The sequence below is a fragment of the Megalops cyprinoides genome, chromosome 15 (assembly GCF_013368585.1).
Source record: "Megalops cyprinoides isolate fMegCyp1 chromosome 15, fMegCyp1.pri, whole genome shotgun sequence".
Taxonomy (NCBI): Eukaryota; Metazoa; Chordata; class Actinopteri; order Elopiformes; family Megalopidae; genus Megalops; species Megalops cyprinoides.
The window spans coordinates 6901019-6920000 of record NC_050597.1 but is presented as its reverse complement, the minus strand read 5'-3'; the positions used below and the strand labels follow the sequence as shown (position 1 = coordinate 6920000).

At 50.8% G+C, this 18982-nt stretch overlaps 1 protein-coding gene across 4 annotated transcripts in view; it reads right to left on the bottom strand.

Annotated features, from left to right (window-relative positions):
• Positions 1-18982, bottom strand: part of sdccag8 (SHH signaling and ciliogenesis regulator sdccag8) — a 42806-nt gene that overhangs the window by 13515 nt on the left and 10309 nt on the right. For all 4 annotated transcript variants that reach the window (XM_036546687.1, XM_036546684.1, XM_036546686.1 and 1 more), the window contains exons 13-15: positions 17778-17920; positions 2900-3027; positions 114-222 (exon numbers count right to left, since the gene is read on the bottom strand). In XM_036546687.1, coding sequence (XP_036402580.1) covers positions 114-222; positions 2900-3027; positions 17778-17920 — 380 coding nt within the window. The remainder of the gene's footprint in view (positions 1-113; positions 223-2899; positions 3028-17777; positions 17921-18982) is intronic.

Here is an 18982-nt window from a genome sequence, read left to right as displayed (position 1 = left end):
CAGACATCTGACCTGCCTGGGCTCCAGCCCAACCTGCTGCTGTGTGCGTCGCTGACCGCAGGCTGACCGCACGCTGACCGGCACACTGACAGGCCGGGACGAGCTCCACCCACCTGCTGCTCTCCATCACAGCCTCCAGCTGCGCCCCCAGACCGCTGCACTCCTCCCTCAGCTTCGAGATCAGGGAATTCTGGGAGCTGAGCAGGGCGTCCATCTCCCCCACTGCACGGGCACAGGACAGACAGAGGAGGGTCAGCACAGCCCCACACAGCACATCGTGTACAACACCTCAAAGGTGGGTCTTCATGTATCTGTATTTGGGGAACTTAGTATATTATTCATATAGATATAGGAGTTACTATGTTCACACTATATTAAATTATTGGCATTTAGCAGACGCCTTGATCCAGAGCGATTTACATCAATTACAGGTTTATACATGTTATCCCTTTATACAGACGGATATTTACTGAGGCAATTGTCCAAGGGTACAACAGCACTGCCCCCCTGGGGAATCGAACCGGTAACCTTTCGGTTACGAGTCCTCCTCCTTATATTCCAGTGACCTTGTTCAGAGGTGTAGCCCCATGGGCCAACCCATAGTGTTTAATCAATACTACATATAAATAAAATTATTCATTTATTTAAACAATATCATTCCTTATTTTAAGGTGGAAGTCTGCATTGCCTGACAACATCGCTGAGTGGTTTTTCTATGACCTTTGCCTGGCAGGAAGTTTTTTGCGAGTTGAGAATTAAACGGATTGTCAACCGCTATCTTGTAAGGACTCCTGCTTCCTGGCACATGTCGAAATTCATTCCATTTTCAAGCCCGAACAAAGCGTTGCCTCTTTGTTCTCAGAGAGTGATTTCCACCGTCTCAAAGGCAGCGCGGAGGTGCGCTTTCATCGCGCTTTGAGACGCCGAACAGTAGCTGTTGTAACATATGTCTTTTGTAGAGTTTGCGATGCAATCCATGCACCTGGGCTACTGCGCCGCGGCAGTAGCAGAACATAAAGGATCTGCGCTGTATTTAAAGAGCTCTTCAGACTGTAAACGCGGCTGTGAAAAGCGCGCGGCTCCCTTTGAAAGGCGGGCCGCGAGGGCTGGGATCGGCGCGTCAGATCTGCGGCGCCGCATATGGACGCGGGCCGCCTGCGCTCCGAGTGACCCGGCGTGGGAGGGGGGGACAGAGGAGCGCAGATTGGCCGGGCCGCTGCTTTTGCGTGTGGAACCCTTTGTGTCGGTCGCGGTGCAGATGATGTCTGCGGGCCGGAAGGTTCCGGGCGGCGGACGCTCGCAGACTGACCTCGCTTTCACACGCAGAACATCCTCAGCATTCCGGTCAGGCTCCGCTCCCGGCTCTGAACAGATGGGGCCGGACTCAGCACTGAGGAGCAAAGTCAGGGGACGTACCTGTCCACAATGGCTTCAGCTGCACTATGCATACACTATACCACTATCACTATACCACTTCAGCTGCAGTTTGACTACACTGTACCACTATACCACTTCAGCTGCCTTTGTGTACACTATACCATGATGACATATGCTTTGAGTACACTATATCTCTATACTTCAGCTGGCTTTGAGTACACTATATATGTATGTATGTTCGTAAGCATGTCTATATGTATACACACACGTGGTGAAACATAAAATGTAATCAGGTGATTATTTAAGAATGGCATCTACGCTGCACAGCTAATGTGGAAGATCTGAAGACAGAGCTCTTCCGCTCTCACCTGAGCACCTGAAACACTACCACCGAAAGGAATTTCTCATGTCTCAAAACTGTTTCTCTATTTAAAACAATGTAATCTAATGCTTTAATCCACTCGTTATCTCTACCAGCTAGCTTGTACCTTGTCTGGCCAACCATTGAAACCTGGTCATGCAGTGCTTCTCATATTGACTCCTTAGGGTTTTTTCCTTGTTTTCCACTCTGCCTCACTTGTAAATCACTTTGGATAAAAGCATCTGCCAAATAAAATAAATGTAAAACAACTGTAAATGTTAATATTTCGAGGTTAATGTCGTGCTCTGCTCCGTGTGGTCAGTCCCTGGGAGGTGTGTAAGGGTTCCGGCGTGCAGCAGGGCAGAAACGTACAGAGGCCTGGTGTGACGACCACCTGCTTCTGTAGGACTGATGGAATGCACACACACTCCCACTAAATAAATCCATTCGCCGTGGCGCGCAACGAAACGGGAATAAAGTTGGGTTAGTTACCAAAGAATCCCAATCAGTCCGAGGCCTTTGAAAGGGGACAGGCCTGTGCTGGCATCAGAGAACGCTCAAAAACAGGGGATTAAAAAGCCTAACAAACTGGGAGTAAACACAAACGCCGATATCATCTAGAGGCGACTCTGTCTTCAGCAACTACTAAAATCTGCTCCGTTTGGGGTGCTGGGGGAAGGGGGGGGGGGGGGGGGGGGGGGGGGTTTGGGGGGGACTAATTAGCTTGTGAGAGTGGCCATTATGTGCATGGGGAAGGAAGTGGTCTGTGCTATTAAAGGGACGTTTTTTTCGTGAGCCGCACAGCTTCCTGCTGAGGCTCTGATGTCACTCCTCTAGACCACATGTGCGCCGCGCAGCCTAGCCAAAAAAAAGAAAGAAAGAAAGAAAGAAAAGAGCCCCTTTGTTTCGGCTGGCTTTGTTCTGCCGCTCGGCGCGGTTCGAGTTTCTCCAAACGCAGGTAAATAAGCTGGGGGATCCAGATGGCGCGGCAGATGTTCGAGCAGGCCTCGGAATGAGCACCGCCCGTCCCCCCCCCCCGCACCCCCCCGTTCAGACCGCTAACTGGTGCATGATGGCCCGGCCTCTCTGCCGCGGCCTGGCCGAAGGTTTTGCCGGGAGGGTCACGTATCCGGGGGTGGGGGGGGAGGGGGGGCTACTCACCGGTCCGCTCGTGTCTGTGCTCCGCCTCCTGCAGCCGCTGTGCCAGCTCCCTCTCCCGCCGCTCCGCCTCCCGAGCCGCCGCGGCCGCGCCCTCCTCCGCCGCCCGCTCCCCGGCCTCCTTCTCCTGCCTGCGGACACACAGATGGACAGACGGGTGGATGGGGGTGACAGGCCTCTCTATGGGGTCGCTCCTCTCTGACACGATCCCTGTCTGCACTGGTCCCTCAGTGGTGGAACAAACTTCTCATGGGGGTCAGACAGCACAATCACTGGTCATCTTCCGACGCAGACTGAGGACCCACCTCTTCAGACTGCATCTCACCTCCACCTCAGTCCCCACCCCGACACCTGCTATTATACTGGTATACCGGTAATACTTGTATTACTTGTTGTTTATTTTATGTGTTGTATTGTGATTATCGTGTTTTGGATCCTACGATCTAAAGCCTGATATATGCTAGTATACTTGGCTTCCATTGTCTAGTCAGGACGCGTAAGTTAACTTGTGGCAGGGTGTGAAAAGTGTTATGCTCACACTCACTGGTCTGGGAGTGTTGTTAGCCTGGTCTGACACTGCTGCTCACTCAACTTGAACGGATACTCTTCTGTTCTTTTGTGCTGGAGGTCGCTCTGGATAAGAGCGTCTGATGAGCGAGTGTGCTGTCATGTCTGAGTCTATGGGCCACGACGGCCTGGGGGGACACAGCAGGACTCTCCCGCAGAGCGGCGAGTCACGACAGAGACACAGAGACAGATCAGATCACACGCCAACATAAAACAACCCAGACTACAGCAGTCACACTGGCGCTGTCACCGAGATATTACTCACTGCCAGCGACAGAAGGAGGAAAGTTAACATCTCCACTGAGCCACAGGAGGTAAAGCAACCGGCCGAATGTTTCAAACACATCACAATTACAATTGTCATTTCGCATTGAGCTGCCCATTGCATTACATTGCTGTCGTTTAGCAGACACTCTTATCCGGAGTGACTTGCAATTTCAACCGTTGATACAGCTGAATATTTACTGAGGCAACTGTGGGTTAAGTACCATGTCCAAGGGTGCAACAGCAGTGCCCCAGCAGGGAATCAAACCCATGACCTTTCGGTTACAAGCCCTGCTCCTTACCACTACGCCACACTGCTGCCACACTGAAAACGTTCTGAAAGCCCACATCATTCTGATTCACCACAGTGCTGCACTTCTACAGAGCAACAAAGGAAACGACCAGTTATCCTCCCTGCCCTGAAACCGCAAGGGCAGGGAGCTCGGGCGCAAAGGTCTGCACCCCCGTGACTCTCGCACCGAGGTCCGTCCACGCGGCGGGCCCAGAAAGCGCCACTCTCTCCGGGGGGAGGGAGGGAAAGTTACGGCACGCTCTGTTAATTAACTCCCCAAACTTTGTTGTCGCGCAGCGTCTGGAGCGCGGCTCCAAAGTGACCGTCTCTCCAGACCTGCTGACGTCTGGTGTGTGAAAGCGGGGTGTTTCGAGCGGCCTGCGAGGCCAGGGGAGAGAGAGGGAGACAGAGCCGCCCCCCGCTGCGCTTGAACATCCGCGCCGCCGCCCAGCGGGAGATCGCAGCCCTCTCAGCCAGACATTTGTTCCTGTTGGGTTTGGGGGGGGGGGAACCATGTCCATGCTGCCGCTGCTGCTGCGCTCCACGCGGGGGGGTGGGGGGGGGGCGGTAGGCACATCCGGTCAGAGCCCGAAACCAGCCCCCGCTAGATAGCTGCACAACTGACACTTTACTAGTATTTTGTTTAGCGCTTAAATCACTGAGATTGTAAACCATTTTCATTTTAATTAAACATACAAGCGATAATTTTAGGTTGTTTTGTTTGGAATTTGTTTTTGAAAAATGATTTTAAGACTAAGCGGATGGAGCGTATGCTGCACTCTATAAAAAAGAGTAAGGGAACAGTGTGAGGTACACCCTACAGCTTTAACACCTTACCTCCAGCACACACCAGCCTCAACAAATTACACAAGCTAGCATCTGTGCTGTGTAACTTACTAAAGACTCATAATGTCTGACGTAAATATCCAGCTCATGGTCCCGTATGCACACTGCACACCATACACATCCAGCCAAAGGGCAAACTCAATTCAACATGCCACTGAGATAACCAACAACTTCCATCCCTAATCAGTGAGTCTAAGGCCTCCCGGCTGCTGACAATGTGACTAAAGCCTGATCTTCAGTCAGCATGGGCTGAGGGTGGAGGGAGCTACGCCAGGGAGGGGTGTCTGGGCTGGCTGCTGTATGCTCGAGTGGATCAGGTAGGAGTGTGAGGTTTGGAGGGCTCAGGTAGGGGTGAGATGTTTTGGGGGGGAGGGGTGAGATGTTTTGGGGGGTGGTCAGGTAGGGGTGAAATGTGTTTGGAGAAGGTGAGGTAGGGGTTAGATGGTTTGGGAGGAGGGGGGTTCAGGTAGGGGTGAGATGGTTTGGGGGGGTCAGTTAGAGGTGAGATGGTTTGGCGGGGGGTCAGGTGGGGGTGAGATGTATTTGGCGTGGGGGCTGGCTGCTGGTGGAGGGCTGCCTAACTGAGCACTATTCAAGCTGCTGCACATTTGACTCGGAGCGCCGCAGACTCCTCTAGCACACAGTTTGCAGTACCCTGCGGTGTGCCGTGGGCCTCGGCCAAAAATGACCAAATGCCGCGGTACCCAGAATGAGTCAGCCGGCGGGACACGTGCACTCGGAACCAGAGGACACACCCGCCGCCATGTGCACGGTACTGCACAGACCGTACTGCGGTCTGCTCACAGGAATCTGGACACATTAGGGGTTATCGCTCTACAGGACTGCCATTACAGTCACTCTATAAATGACACCCCAACAGCCTGCCTTTGGCATTCGGATATAACTAACAAGTGATTTTATACACAGGGTCAGAAAGGCTTTCAATGATCCTGATTTTCATGAGGAAATTTAACTCTTTGAAATGACCTAGAGTTCTCGCGACGTTTTCATACGAAAACAGAGAGACAGATACCTACTGTATTTGGAGTTAGGTAAGCAGGAGATAAAATAAATCTGAATCTACCACCATTAAGATCTTAGAATTGTACTGAAGTCTTGTATCATAACATTCTAAGTGAAATATATAGAGAAATGAATGGTACTGAAAGCACTGCAAACCCTTAGAGTAAACTGTGTAACACAACACAAATATCGATACGCAGAACAAATACGTCCATTGCAAACACCACACCGATGGTGCGCGTACTTTAATGTTTAAAGTGGCTGAACAGCGGTCTGCGTGCTGTGAGCTTTTTCAGAAGGCTCGCGGGCTCAGACACGCGAATGCTGTGAACTCAGAGGCAGAAAACGCCCCATCTCAGTGCCGAAAAAACAGCCCTCTCTCTGCGTCCGATTGTGGGGTAACGCCGCGCACCTCCGCAAACAGAGGCCACAGAGCCGGGGAAGGAGCCCACCGCGGAGGCTTCTGCACACCCCCACCCCCCCTCCCCCCCGCAGAATAGGAATAAAAAAGCCCCCTCTGTCCTCCCTGCGGTGTGGCTCCGCTTTGTGCAGTATTTACCCTCTGTCCCATGCGTACTTATCTCCGCATCCAATCGCTTTTCAGGATTTCTCTGCTGCCCCCCCCACCCCCCCACCCCCCTTCCCGCCCCCCTCCCACCCTTTCTCCTTTAACTAAACTGGCTCTGGCTCCTTCCATCTGGTCCCGCTTCCTTCTGCAGGCTTGCACCTGTTCACACCTCCTCTCCTGTTGGACCGCACCGAACATTTCCTCCGCTGCCAGGACCGCTCTGGCACCCGCAACCTCTCTGTCATTCAATCCATCTGTCAGAAGTGAACTTTGTTTACCGCAAGCTTCTGCTTTTTTTTTTTTCTTCAAGAAGCGGGAGCCCCTCAAGGTCACCAGCAGAACCAACTGCTGCTGCCACCAATTTAGAGACCCCCCCCCTCACCCCCCCACTACCACCAACCCCCCCTCCCAAACCCCCCTGGTCAGCAGTGCACATTCTCTTACAGAAGCACTCGGAAAAACAGGCGCTCGGAGAAAACTTTCTCCTCCTCCTCCTCTTTTTTTTTTTTTTTTCAGAACTTCAGCGATTCCAAGCAGCTCGAGGAGGCAGACGCTTGGCTCTCTGGCACTGGAGGAATATTTTAATTGACATCTGTAGTCTTAGATAAATGAAGCCGGCACAATCTCGAGGTTGCTAACCACATTTTGCACTGAGAATCTATCATCTGCATCCAATTATTACTGATGTCCATTTGAAATATGAATGATTTTGCTCGTTAGCGACGCTTTTTTTCATGTGTGTTCTTTAAATTTAGAAAAATAGCAAGTATGATTAATAATATATCTGCAGGGATACTTGTGCACTGATGAAATATCATTAATAGACCTGACCAACTGGACTAAATAATAATAATGATAGTTGCTGTTACTGTTGTTATTAATAGTATCAGCGTAATTTACAACAGTGTTATAAAAGTACTCATTCTAATAACTCAAAATTGCAAAACTGTACTATTGTCAATACAATATACATTACCACATTTATTCCAGAAGACAGAGAGCTACAGAGGGGGAGATTCCCTGGCCCAAGCTGCACCTGGACAGTGACTAGCTAGCTCAGACACACCTGGACAGTGATAAAAAGCCACAGACACACCTGGACAGTGACTAAAAGCCACAGACACACCTATGCATCAACCACCTGGCTCAGACACACCTGGACAGTGACCAGCTGGCTCAGACCCCACTGTGACACAACCTGCGCCACTCACTGCCACCAGAGGGCGCTGTTCCAGAAGCCGAGCCCACCTGCACGACAGGAGTGTGGCAGGGGCACCAGAAGGACATTGGGGCGGGGGGGGACCGGCTGCCGAACCGAAAATCAAACCCAAAACAAAGCTATCAAAACAACAGGAGTGGGATGCCTGAGGGCAGGGGGCAGCGTAAGCCCCCTTCTCACGGCTGGCTTTCAGCGGCCGCGCTCTCCGTCACACGCGGATCACGCCATCTGCTCCGCGCTGCGGCACCCCCCGGAAGGAGAGTCCCCCCGTCCCCCGTCCCCCGAGGACGGGCATGGCGGCCGTTGGGCATGGTGCTCGCGACTGAAGCAGAGAAACACGCCATTGATGCGTACGCACAAAGAGGACAGACGTGCGAACACACACACACATGAACGCACACAGCCTCGCTCTCTTGCTCTCTTTGACACACACTCGACGCGCACAGATGCCCTGCCCTATGTCCACGCCGTGCGCGCGGCTTTCCTCTGAGCTGCCGACACTCGCCCCGCCGCGGTGCTGTCGTCAGGTCAGAGCTCTGCTCTTCCGCAGGGCTCCTGGCAGCTCCACACACACCCCGACGGGCTGTGATGTGACACCCTGTGTGCCGTCCTCCGCTTCTAACCCCGAACATCACTTCTGGTCCCCTTTGTTCCCGGCACACATTGTTCAGACGGGCTTTAGCAGCAAAGGAGGTTGGACGAGGCAGAAAGTAGGAGGCTGTCAAATCTTTTTGTCCTTTGATTTCCACACAAGCTGGCACGGAAAACAAAATAGCTTTCACCCTTTCTGTGGTTCAGAGTCCACTCAGCCAAGCATTAACCCCTCGGTACAATTCACCAAATGTGAATGTTCCATGATATATAAGCGTTTCTGATTCAAGAACAATGAAATAATTTACAGTGATCTGTTTGAATTAATGCTGTAGAACTGCTGAGCCTGACATCCTGCAGTGATTTTAAAAATGGATACTTTATGGTGTAAAGCACATCCACGGCAGACACCTCAGAGATGGCACTTATATTCAGGCCATCGTCATTTCACATGGCGTTCATTAGGACCTGGTCAGCGCTCCGTTTTGTTATGTCCTGCCCTGACACAGAAGAGTCAGGACCTCACACTGTGTACAGCTACAACAGGAATGCCTTCGTCCTCTCACTCTGCAGTTCAGTGGACAGAAACACTCCGTTATTTTATACCAGTGTGTGTGTGTATGTGTGTGTGTGTATTCGTGTGCGTGAGTTTGCCTCCAGAACAGCACGTGCATGTGTCTGCATGTGTGAGTGCATGCTTGTGCATGCATGTACAAGGGCATGCATGCGCCTGTATGAGGGAGTGAGTATTTGTGTGTGTGCAGGCGTGTCTGCAGGTGTGCGAAAGTATGTGTGTGTGATTGCATGTGCGTGAGCACATGTGCATGTCTGTGCATATGCATATGCAAGTGTATGAGCGCATGTGCATGTGTGTGTGCGTGTACACGCACGTGTGTGTGCACGCGTGCGAGTGTGCGCGGAAAAGCACCAGGCCGAGGGAGAGATCATTATGCATTTCAGCAGGAAGGCCATGCACCGTTTGCCCCTCATTTTAAGGGCTCTCCGGGCCAAAAAGAAACCGTTTGAGGGGCCACTTCAAGCAGCAGGCTGTGCTGAGAAGCTGACAGCGTGTGTGCTTCTCCGAGCCCGGCCGAAACCCGGCCTCGCAGAGGGGCCGAGGGAGGGAAGGAGGGGCGGTAAGTAGGACACCCTCTCTGGGCAGGGCTGCCCACCCGACAGATTTGCCTCCATAGTGCCTCGGGACATGCACCATCCTGTCCTGCGCTCCCATGATTCACAGCTCTCCCTAGGAGAAGAACACAGCACTAGCCCCCAAGCAGCTCCCAGGCCAGAGGGAGGGGGAGGGGGGAGACGCGGGGGGAGGAAGGGGAGACAGAGAGAGAGAGAAAACAGAGCACTGTGCTTGTCACTCTCTGTCCCCTGACACGACACGTTTTAAAAAAAAAAACCTTATCACTGATATTACCCTCACACAAATGCACGTGCTTCTTTTATATTCTGACCTGTGTATTTTCCTGAAAGGAATATTGATAAAGTAAAGGGAAAAACCGAGAAAATGGAAATCTCTGAAATGTATTAAGTGTTTTATAAGAGTATTATTGCACTGTAAGAACACACAACATTGGACACAAGACATTATTAGAGCAGTAACCCGTGGCTGTGTTTGAGGGAATGAGGCCATGCATGTGAAGTTACACACTCTTACAATTCTCACTAATTTGTATTAACATCACCATTAGTATGACAACAACACTATGGCAGACATATATGATACCATTAAATATGAAATAAAACACAATGCAATTCTATGCTCTTGATATTCCAGAGGCTATGTTTCACTGCTGTGTGTAGTGCATACTAAATATCTGATCTCACACACCCAATCATTCATATCCCAGATTTTGCAGCTGTTTCCATGCACACTTTAACTACCCGCTATGGTCTGAGCAGTAACATGATGGCTGACCGCAGTAAATACCCACAGGGAGCCTGATTACAGGAGTCTGTCTGCAGCAGTGAGGAAGGGAAAAGGCCAGCAATTACACATATACACACACAAATTAACTTTGACATCGATCAACAGATTATTAGCACCATTAACAATTCACCTCATGCTCTAATTAGTGTACCCGTTATTGTACTTCTTCTTATTGTACCTCTTCACCGCAGTGTCGGGAGAAGGGTCAGAACTCTGCACTGGGAGCTACACACCGTGCTTCTGATTAGGCAATTCCTGTTTGCCCTCACTGTTAGCCACTCATCTTTACAAAGAAGCTGATGATTACGAGCTCTAATTATGAGATGGCCTCTACTCTAATTATGTGTTATGAAAATAATAATAAAAACTGAATCCCTAATGCTGCCATATAATACGGTCATATTCTTATTGCTCTCCTCCGTGCAATTCTTTGAAGAACTTCACGTGGTGATGCCTCCCCATTCAGATCATGAAATTTAAGACAGCTGTATCTATCAGCTGCTCTGATTCAACATCAGTCAAATAAAGAAATTCAGACACCAAATCAGACTGTTCCCCTGCTTCCGACTCTACGTTAGTGTCCAGTTCTGGACAGGTGTAATAATGTAATGTAATGTAATGTAATGAACTATACATAGCAGGACCAGAGCAGCTACTCTGCCTGATTTTAACCACTCACACTTCTCTCACCTCTGCTACTTATTTCATAAGATAAACCTTATAAACTGTGTGACCTTTCTACAAATTTTTAAATATTGAAACCTGGCTTCTTTTTCCATTGTAATTCTGTTTAATGTGTTAATATTTTATATATTTTGCTGCTGTTTTCACAGCTAGTGAAGATCGGTGCACTGTAACAGAGGCCCCGCTCACTGAAATCACTGTAACGGAGATCACTGCAACAGAGGCCCTGATTGCCAAGGTAATGCCATACAGAGCCCTGTCCATGGACGTCACTCCAAAATTATGAATCCAACAATGTGATACGTGGCCAAGCGTGTTGTCCGAGTGGTTCCACACGGGGCTAAGAGCCAGTGTGGGGCACAGTACTGAACAGAGCTCTGTGCAATATAAGAGTTGCACGGTGAGAGCAGGAATCAGCTGTAGCTAAGGACATCTGCTCAGTGCGGAGATGATGAAATGTCTCGGGTTTGAAGGCACATGCGTGGGCTTGGGCTAATAATACACTGCAGCGCTCCTGTATCACCGTGCCAGGTCCACTGTACATATAATGTAACGGAAGGTTATGAATCATAAATATATTCGACGTTCAAGCAGATCAAGCAACAGCATGTCCATGTGGGAGAAACCAGGAGCACCGAGTGTAGGCAAGATCCTTGTTTTTTTTTTCTTTTTTCAGTGGCGTCTCTTTTTTTTTTTTTAACAAGGGGATAAATATTTCATTGGCAGAGCTTGCCTTTGCTCGGAGGAATGGGCACTTTCCATGTTCGGCGGGTTAGCATTACCCAGCTCTTTAATTAGCAGCTGAGTTTCATTCAAAAACAGCAAATCCCTGGAGCAGCGTGTTTTTGACACCGCGTTCGGAGCAGCTTGAGTGGCCTAGCCTCGCCTAAGCGACAGCAGCCCTCACCCTTCCTACTGGAGAGGTCTCTCTCACAACAGAGCGAAAATAATCTCTGCCTCCCCTTCAAGGCCACAGCCGAGACACACGCACTGAGCTTTATACAGGCTCAACACAGCGAGAGGTTCATTCAGTCTAGCCCAATGCGCTCACACCCACACTAATCCATCCAGTTGCATTCTAGCTGTAGAGCATTCCAGGTATAAGATTCATACTGTAAAGGTGATAAGGAGATACTGGTGTAAAGCTAATAAGGTAATACTGTAAAACATAAAGTATAACCCGCTTAGCCTGAGATGACAGTGTTTGCTGAGCTGACAGACAACAGTAACAAGCAACGGATTAAAACGGAGAGAGCCTTTCCATCAGGTCCATCCCTCCATTTAGAGGGATGCAGGGAGAAAGAGCAAAGAGCTCTTCCATTCTAACAAAGGCGAGCATGTCTCACAAGCAGCATGTTAGCCCTGCAAAACAGGACCCCATTACAGACACAAAGCTGAAGAGAGAGCCCGTGGTGGAGAGCAGCGTCTGTGAGCGGCGCGCGGGTGAGAGAGGCGCAAGGCTGCAGTCGGGCCGGAGCGAGGGGAGCAGGGCCCAGGCCGGGCCCTCCGACCGCGAGGTGAGAAGACATCGGCAAGGTCTCGTCCCCGGACCGGCGGGCACACCACTGTCAAACATCATGACGCTCGGCGGTCTCCCCGGCACACCCCCGCCTGGCCCGCCGCCCACCCAGCTGCCCCATCCGTTACTGTCTGATTAGTTCTGCTAAACAGCCCCTCCCCGCCAGCTTCACCCGCCATCTGCTCCCGACAACATGGCTGCCGCCCAGCGCTGAGCGGCCGCCCTCCCGCACGGCGCGGAGCCGCGCGGCTGGTCCCGCCCGCGCCCTGATCCCGCACCCCGGCGCGCCCGGTGCCAGGGCCCCCGCGCAGGGCGCGTACGGAGGCACGGGGCGGGGCCCCTGCTCCCCTCTCACGCCGGGCTCTGATCCGGCAGCCGCCTCCCGCCGGCTGGCTCCGCCGCGGTTGTTGTGCGCGGCTCCCGCTCTCCCTCCGGCGTGTTCCTGCATCTGCTCGCGTTTTAGCCACTTCCCCGTTCCCACCCTCCACCCCCCGCCGCAGAGAGAGGGGGAGAGGGGGGGAGAGAGGGGAGGGAGCGGCGTTTTGTCAGACCGAAAGCGGAGCTCAAACGATGGACTGTTTAACAATCAGTTTGCGGTTGCTTTTCATTTTTGTCAGTTTCATTTAATTTCCTCCTTTCTGGTAGGATTGGAATGGGGACTAGCAGAGAGAGGGGTTTCAGACAGATGAGATAAGACAGCTCTCACACCTGCAGCCATCTTTACAAAACACACCACTCTACTCAAAATAAACTCAACTACCTGAGGATTAGTTACCTTCACAAGATAAGTAACGTTTTAGTACATAGAAGGTATGCATGGGGCATTATCTGTTTCAAATTTTACTACAGTACCTTCACCAAAATACAATCCTATTACCAAATGAGCTCCAAGCACCAAGTAGACGGGGGATCATTTCAGATAAGTCCTCAGCTGATTGCTGAATGTCGCTGGTTTTTTACCAGACCTTTTTACCAGCCGATAAAAAAGGCAGCCATGCACTCGGCCGTGTAGCCACCCCAGCAGTGATATCTGCCCCTATCGGGTCTTCTGTTTCACCTGTCTCTCCAATGGTCATGTCTGCCCTCTGTGTTTTTAAACAGTCATGTCTGCACTGTATATTTTTCATGAGTAGCAGATTAGCTTGGGCATTAATTACAGCGATAGTAATTAGGAAATCAGAGAGAACCACACGCCTCACATACACAGTCACACACAGAGAGACACACACGTATATATAGCCACACAGACATGCACACACACACTCACACAAAAGCATGCACACACACATAGACAGACAAACAGACACACATACACACAGCCAGGAGTGCAGGAGAGCTGGGATCGGGAGTTAGAGTGTGGGTATGCGTGTTTTTCAGGACCCCTTTGCTATGGCCCTGTAAGGTGCAGTTTCTGAGGCCGGTAATGCCTCAGTGATCCTGCTGCTCGTCTGGTGAAAGAAAACTCACTGCAGGAGAGCCTCCAGCTGGGGAAGTTTACCAGCACTCCATCATGGCTGTCTGAACCAGTTACTCTTTAAAAATGATACACATTTTAGAAAGAAAAGCCTCATTTTTCTGCTGCCAGCACACAGCCTGCTTAATGCCACACTGTACGGATGTGCTGTTCCACAGGGGCTCCACTCCCTCCAGAGATACTACACTGACTGGGCTCACCTGTGTTCAGGTAGCTACCTTTCCTGATCCAGTCAGAGAGACTGGGCAGGGCACTAGCTCATTAGGAGCACCATATGGATATTGATGCTGATGCTGACGTTGATGCTGACGACGACGACGACGATGATGGCGTTACTTAGCGAGAGAGCCTGGTGCGAGACAGAGGAACGGCTAATCGCAATGGCTGCACCTACTTCTCTGCTTCTTACTTCTATACCATCAAAAGCAATGCATGACAGATTGCAGGGGCACCTCTCCACTTCCTGTGAGAGGGGGATCAAATGCCTTTATGAAAACAGAATGCAGATCTCACAAAGGATGAGATGTTAAATCAGGACCCAAGCAGAAGTCCCCCCAGTTTCCAAAGCACATCGACACAAACAGCCGGCGAGCCTATCGCGTCTCGCAATCACCGGCCAGCAGAGGAGGCTGGGATTGTGGTGTTTTTTGTTGTTGTGCGCGTTTGGGAGGCTCGGGGGGGTGGAGGGGGGTGGGGTGGTTTGTCATCTCTGATTGGGGAGGCTTGCCAGCGGCAGCTCTCTCTTTGAGGGGGGGGTTAAAAAGGCGCAAACAAACAAACAAACAAACAGAATAAAGCCGGGCCTGGGAGGCCTGGGAGGGCTGAAAGGAGGCGAACAGAGTGGGGGGATTAGCGCGGATCCTCGGCTGCCCGCCGCACAGCTGGCTGATGATCCCGGCAGGCGCTGGCGGGGACCGCGCGTTTCACGCCACCCGGCCCGGGAGGGGGGGTGCGGGGGGCGGGGGGATGACGAGGGACGAGGGGGGGAGGCGGGGAACAAAGGAGACGGCTCCACAGCCCTGCTTTCAAAGGAGCTCTGATCACCCTCCACGTGACCTGGAGACACAAAGCCGGAATCGGAGGCAGCCTGGTCCCAGGCCTTTCCAGCATTCCTGTGGTGGTGTGACCGACGGGACACATGCCCCCCCCCCCCCCCCCCCCCGTCACCCCCCCACCACCATGTGGCTCCTGTTATACGCCCTTATCCACTACAGTTGGAGCACACAAACCCAAAACATGCCTGCTAACCGGCTAACTGGGACTGATGCTGCTCATCTCATTGGAGTTTGGCTTCCCCTCAATCCCTCTCTCTCTTTCTGAGTGATGAATAAGGGGTGTAATGATCCTGAGGGTCAGTGTGAGGCTCTCCTTCCTGCCACAGGTCTAGCTGCAGACAGAAGCTCACCAATCCTGAGCTACAGGAACTTCAGCCAGAAACAGGAGCACACCCGGGCAGCCCTGCTGATTTTACACCGTCTCTTCACGTGCTGAAGAGGAGGACAGAGGAAGACCAGCAGCAGAGCAGGGGCCCTGATACAGCTGTATGATATCCAGCCCCTCTCAAAACAGCAGCTACGGGGGAATGTGATCTGGATACCTCCCGGTGAATTACAAGCTCAAACTCCACATCCGCAACAGCGAAGGCGCCTAAGCTGCCAACACTTGTGCTGGTCAGCAGCTCTGGCTGGCCTGAGATCAGCTGGCCGTTTAGCGCTGAGGGTGCCGGCAGCTGTGCTGGTCAGCAGCTCTTCTGGCCTGAGATCAGCCGGCCGTTTAGCGCTAAGGCTGCCCGACAGCTGTGCTGGTCAGCAGCTCCACTGGCCTGAGATCAGCATGCCTTTTGCAGTCTGATCACCAGCAGACAGGGGCCGGTTCCGGGCAAATGTTCCCCCCTGGCTGTGCCCTCAGATCCTCCAGCTGCATGGGACGGAGGCCTGTGAACCACACATGTGACCGCAACAGCCATTTCCACAGGGTTATAACATACACATTACATTACATGTAACACATTACTACTGACATGGGCTGTCTCTGCACATGTCTCAGACCAGATTTATTCTCTATTACAATTAAAGGATAGGTATAAGGATTTCAATGATTATTTTTTACGTTTGCAATAGTGACACTGACCATGAAATGAACCCATTTGAAGGTGGAATTGTGGGAGTAATATTTCAAGGTGGAACATGTGCAGCTGCTCAAAGCAATCTTAGCTACTGTAGACAACCTAGCCTGTCTATCAGCAATATCACAGCACCCTGACTTGCCTTCATAATGCAGGAGATAAAGCAGTTACAAATGAGATGCTTTTCAAGCTGTCAACAAAAAAAAGCAAGAATAAATTTGCACCAATTTCCTTGATGTGGATTTAACCATTTTAAACACTTTTCCAGGACTTCCAGGGTGCAAAATATTTTCACGGAAAAAGCCAAGCCAAGCCTAAGCCAAAGCCAGAGGGAGCCGGTTCCTGTAACTACTGTCCCAATTGCAGCTTTAGGGACTCAGCATTAGGAGCTTTCTGTGGCCTGACGCTGCCAGACTCATGAATGAGGCTCAACACAAGACACAAGCAGAATGCACCAGAAAGATGAATCAAAGCACAATTCACCCAGGCACACCGCTGCCACAACCACGGCCAAAAAAAAAAAAGAGAAAACATCACAGCAGTGACTACCACGTGCTGCACGGACACCGGGCCACAGAACTCAGAGGCAGCATGTACCTCCCCTAAACACGACACAGACCCCGTCCCTCCACAGAGTCGGGCCCTCCGAGTCGGACACCTCTGTGAGGTGTGTGTGAGGTGAGCGTGGGGTGCGTAGTCCATCAGACCGTAAGGGGAGTGTGTGACGCATGTGTAAGACTGGACGGCTTTGTACTTCAAATGCATTAATCTCCACACTGGGACAATGTGGATGGGCAGCAGCATGGTGTATTGGTAAGGAACAGGACTCATAAGCAAAAGGTCGCTGGTTTGTCTCCTGCTGGGACTGGTGTGCCCTTGGGCAAGGTACGTAACCCACAATCTCCTCAGTAAATATCCAGCTGTATGAATGGAAGAAACTGAGTCACTCTGGATAAGGACGTTTGCTAAATGACGATGACGTAACATAACGGACAGCTCCCAGTAGTCATCTCTCACGTCCACGGCGGTTATTTGCGCAGTTGGGAATTATTTTTAAAAATATGTTTATTATTTTATCTACTAATATTTCCTTACCTTTTATACCTGATGGGGAAACAAGTGATTGAAGTTTCTAAGAAGTTCTAGAAGCTTCTGTCAGCTTCCAGTCAAGGAAAATATGTTGCAAGATTACATTTACATGATTTTATCAGACATAATTAGAAGGTGTGAATAAACCTGATCATTATGTTTTCTCAACACCAGGCAATTATTTGTCAAACATATGCTGTAGCTCTGTATGGGTTAGACATATGTATAGGTACAGAAAAAGAGAGAGAGAGAAGCAGCGACCACTTAAGAAACTGATGAACGCTAATTTATTACAGAGAACTGTAATATTTTTATAATGTATCCAATGCTTTCGTTATAGTTGCCACTGTAGCGGCCCTCTCTGAGCTGCTCAACGCACTGGCTGTGTAACGGCAGTGTGGTGGTCGCAGTAATGTGTTCCGTCCTGCGCGTGGCAGTGCGTTGATCGCGGAAGTGTGCTCTGTCCCGCGCGCGGCAGTGCGTTGATCGCGGAAGTGTGCTCTGTCCCGCGCGCGGCAGAGCGTTGATCACAGAAGTGCGCTCAGCGGAGCTCTGCTGGCGTTGGACGGGAGGTGGAGGCGCGTGACTGCACCAGCCGGTCCCCGCGAGTGTAATAAAGGACGGGGGCCCCTGACGGCGGGCGGGGCGCGGGCGGGGCGTGTGATGGGATTAGGGGCCTACCTGGTGAGGTGCAGTTGGTGCTGTGCTTGGCCCAGCCGCTCCGTCAGGCCCAGCGCCTCCGCCTGGGCTCGGCTCGCATCCCGCTGGGCCTCTTCCAGGCGCTGCCGGCACATATTCAGCTCCAAACCCAGCCTCTCTGCTTCCTAAAGGGAGAGAGAGAGAAAGAGAGAGAGAGAGAGAGAGAGAGAAGGAGGGAGAAGAAGAGAGAGAGAGGGAGAGAGAGAGAAAGAGAGGGAAAGACAGCACAGAGAGGAGGAAGGAGAAGGAGAGAGAGGAGGGACAGAGATAGAGAGGAGGGGGAGAGAGAGAGAAAGAGGGAGAGGGAAAGAGAGGAAGAGAGAGAGGACAGAACATAGGAGGGAGAGAAGGGTAGACAGGTACACAAGGTGTCATTCTGCGTTCCTGCTCCGTGAATAAAACAGAATCGGCCTCTGTGTTCACCACTGTGAAACAAGAGTCTCTTGTACGTTTACGCAGTAACACTTAAACAAAGACAAGTAAATCTTTATTTTGATTTGAATGAGTATTACACGCGTCCAACATGAATCCCCTTTATGTTTCCTAAAAAATATGGGAAATGACATAACCAGAGTATGGAATGAATTCTTTTTTGTTCACAGCCTAATCTTTAAATGTGACACAAAACACATGTGGGTGACAAGAAACAGCCGTGATCCCAAAGCATGTCCTGCTCATGACTTAGACAAATGAAATCATATTGGATAGTACAGGACAGCACAGCATTAACATGGGGTGGCATTGTATTTACCAGCATTGCATTTACACGTGGCAGCACAGCATTAACATGACGCAAGATGCAGTATTTAACACGCTACGCTTGAGAGGCTAAATTTCTACTTTCATTGCACGCAGTTGCTTTAATGACTGCATTACCTATAAAGCATGACTGTAAACTACCTTCCACAACGACCCTAATGATGCACAATTCAAATGTGAATAAACCAGTGAGCGCAAATGACTCCAGGATGCAGGATGAGGTGTGATGTTTGCTGCCAGATGGCCTTTTGTGTTTGTTTGGCTCCATCTAGTGGAAAGTAAAATAAACGCCACCGGAATGTAATTGTATACTCTTAGCAAGATTATATATTCAGTAATTTATATTTATATACTTATATACTTCTGTCTTTGTGGTGGTCAGTCTCTCTAACAACTGTGAATTTGGCATAAAAATGAAAAAGGTATTT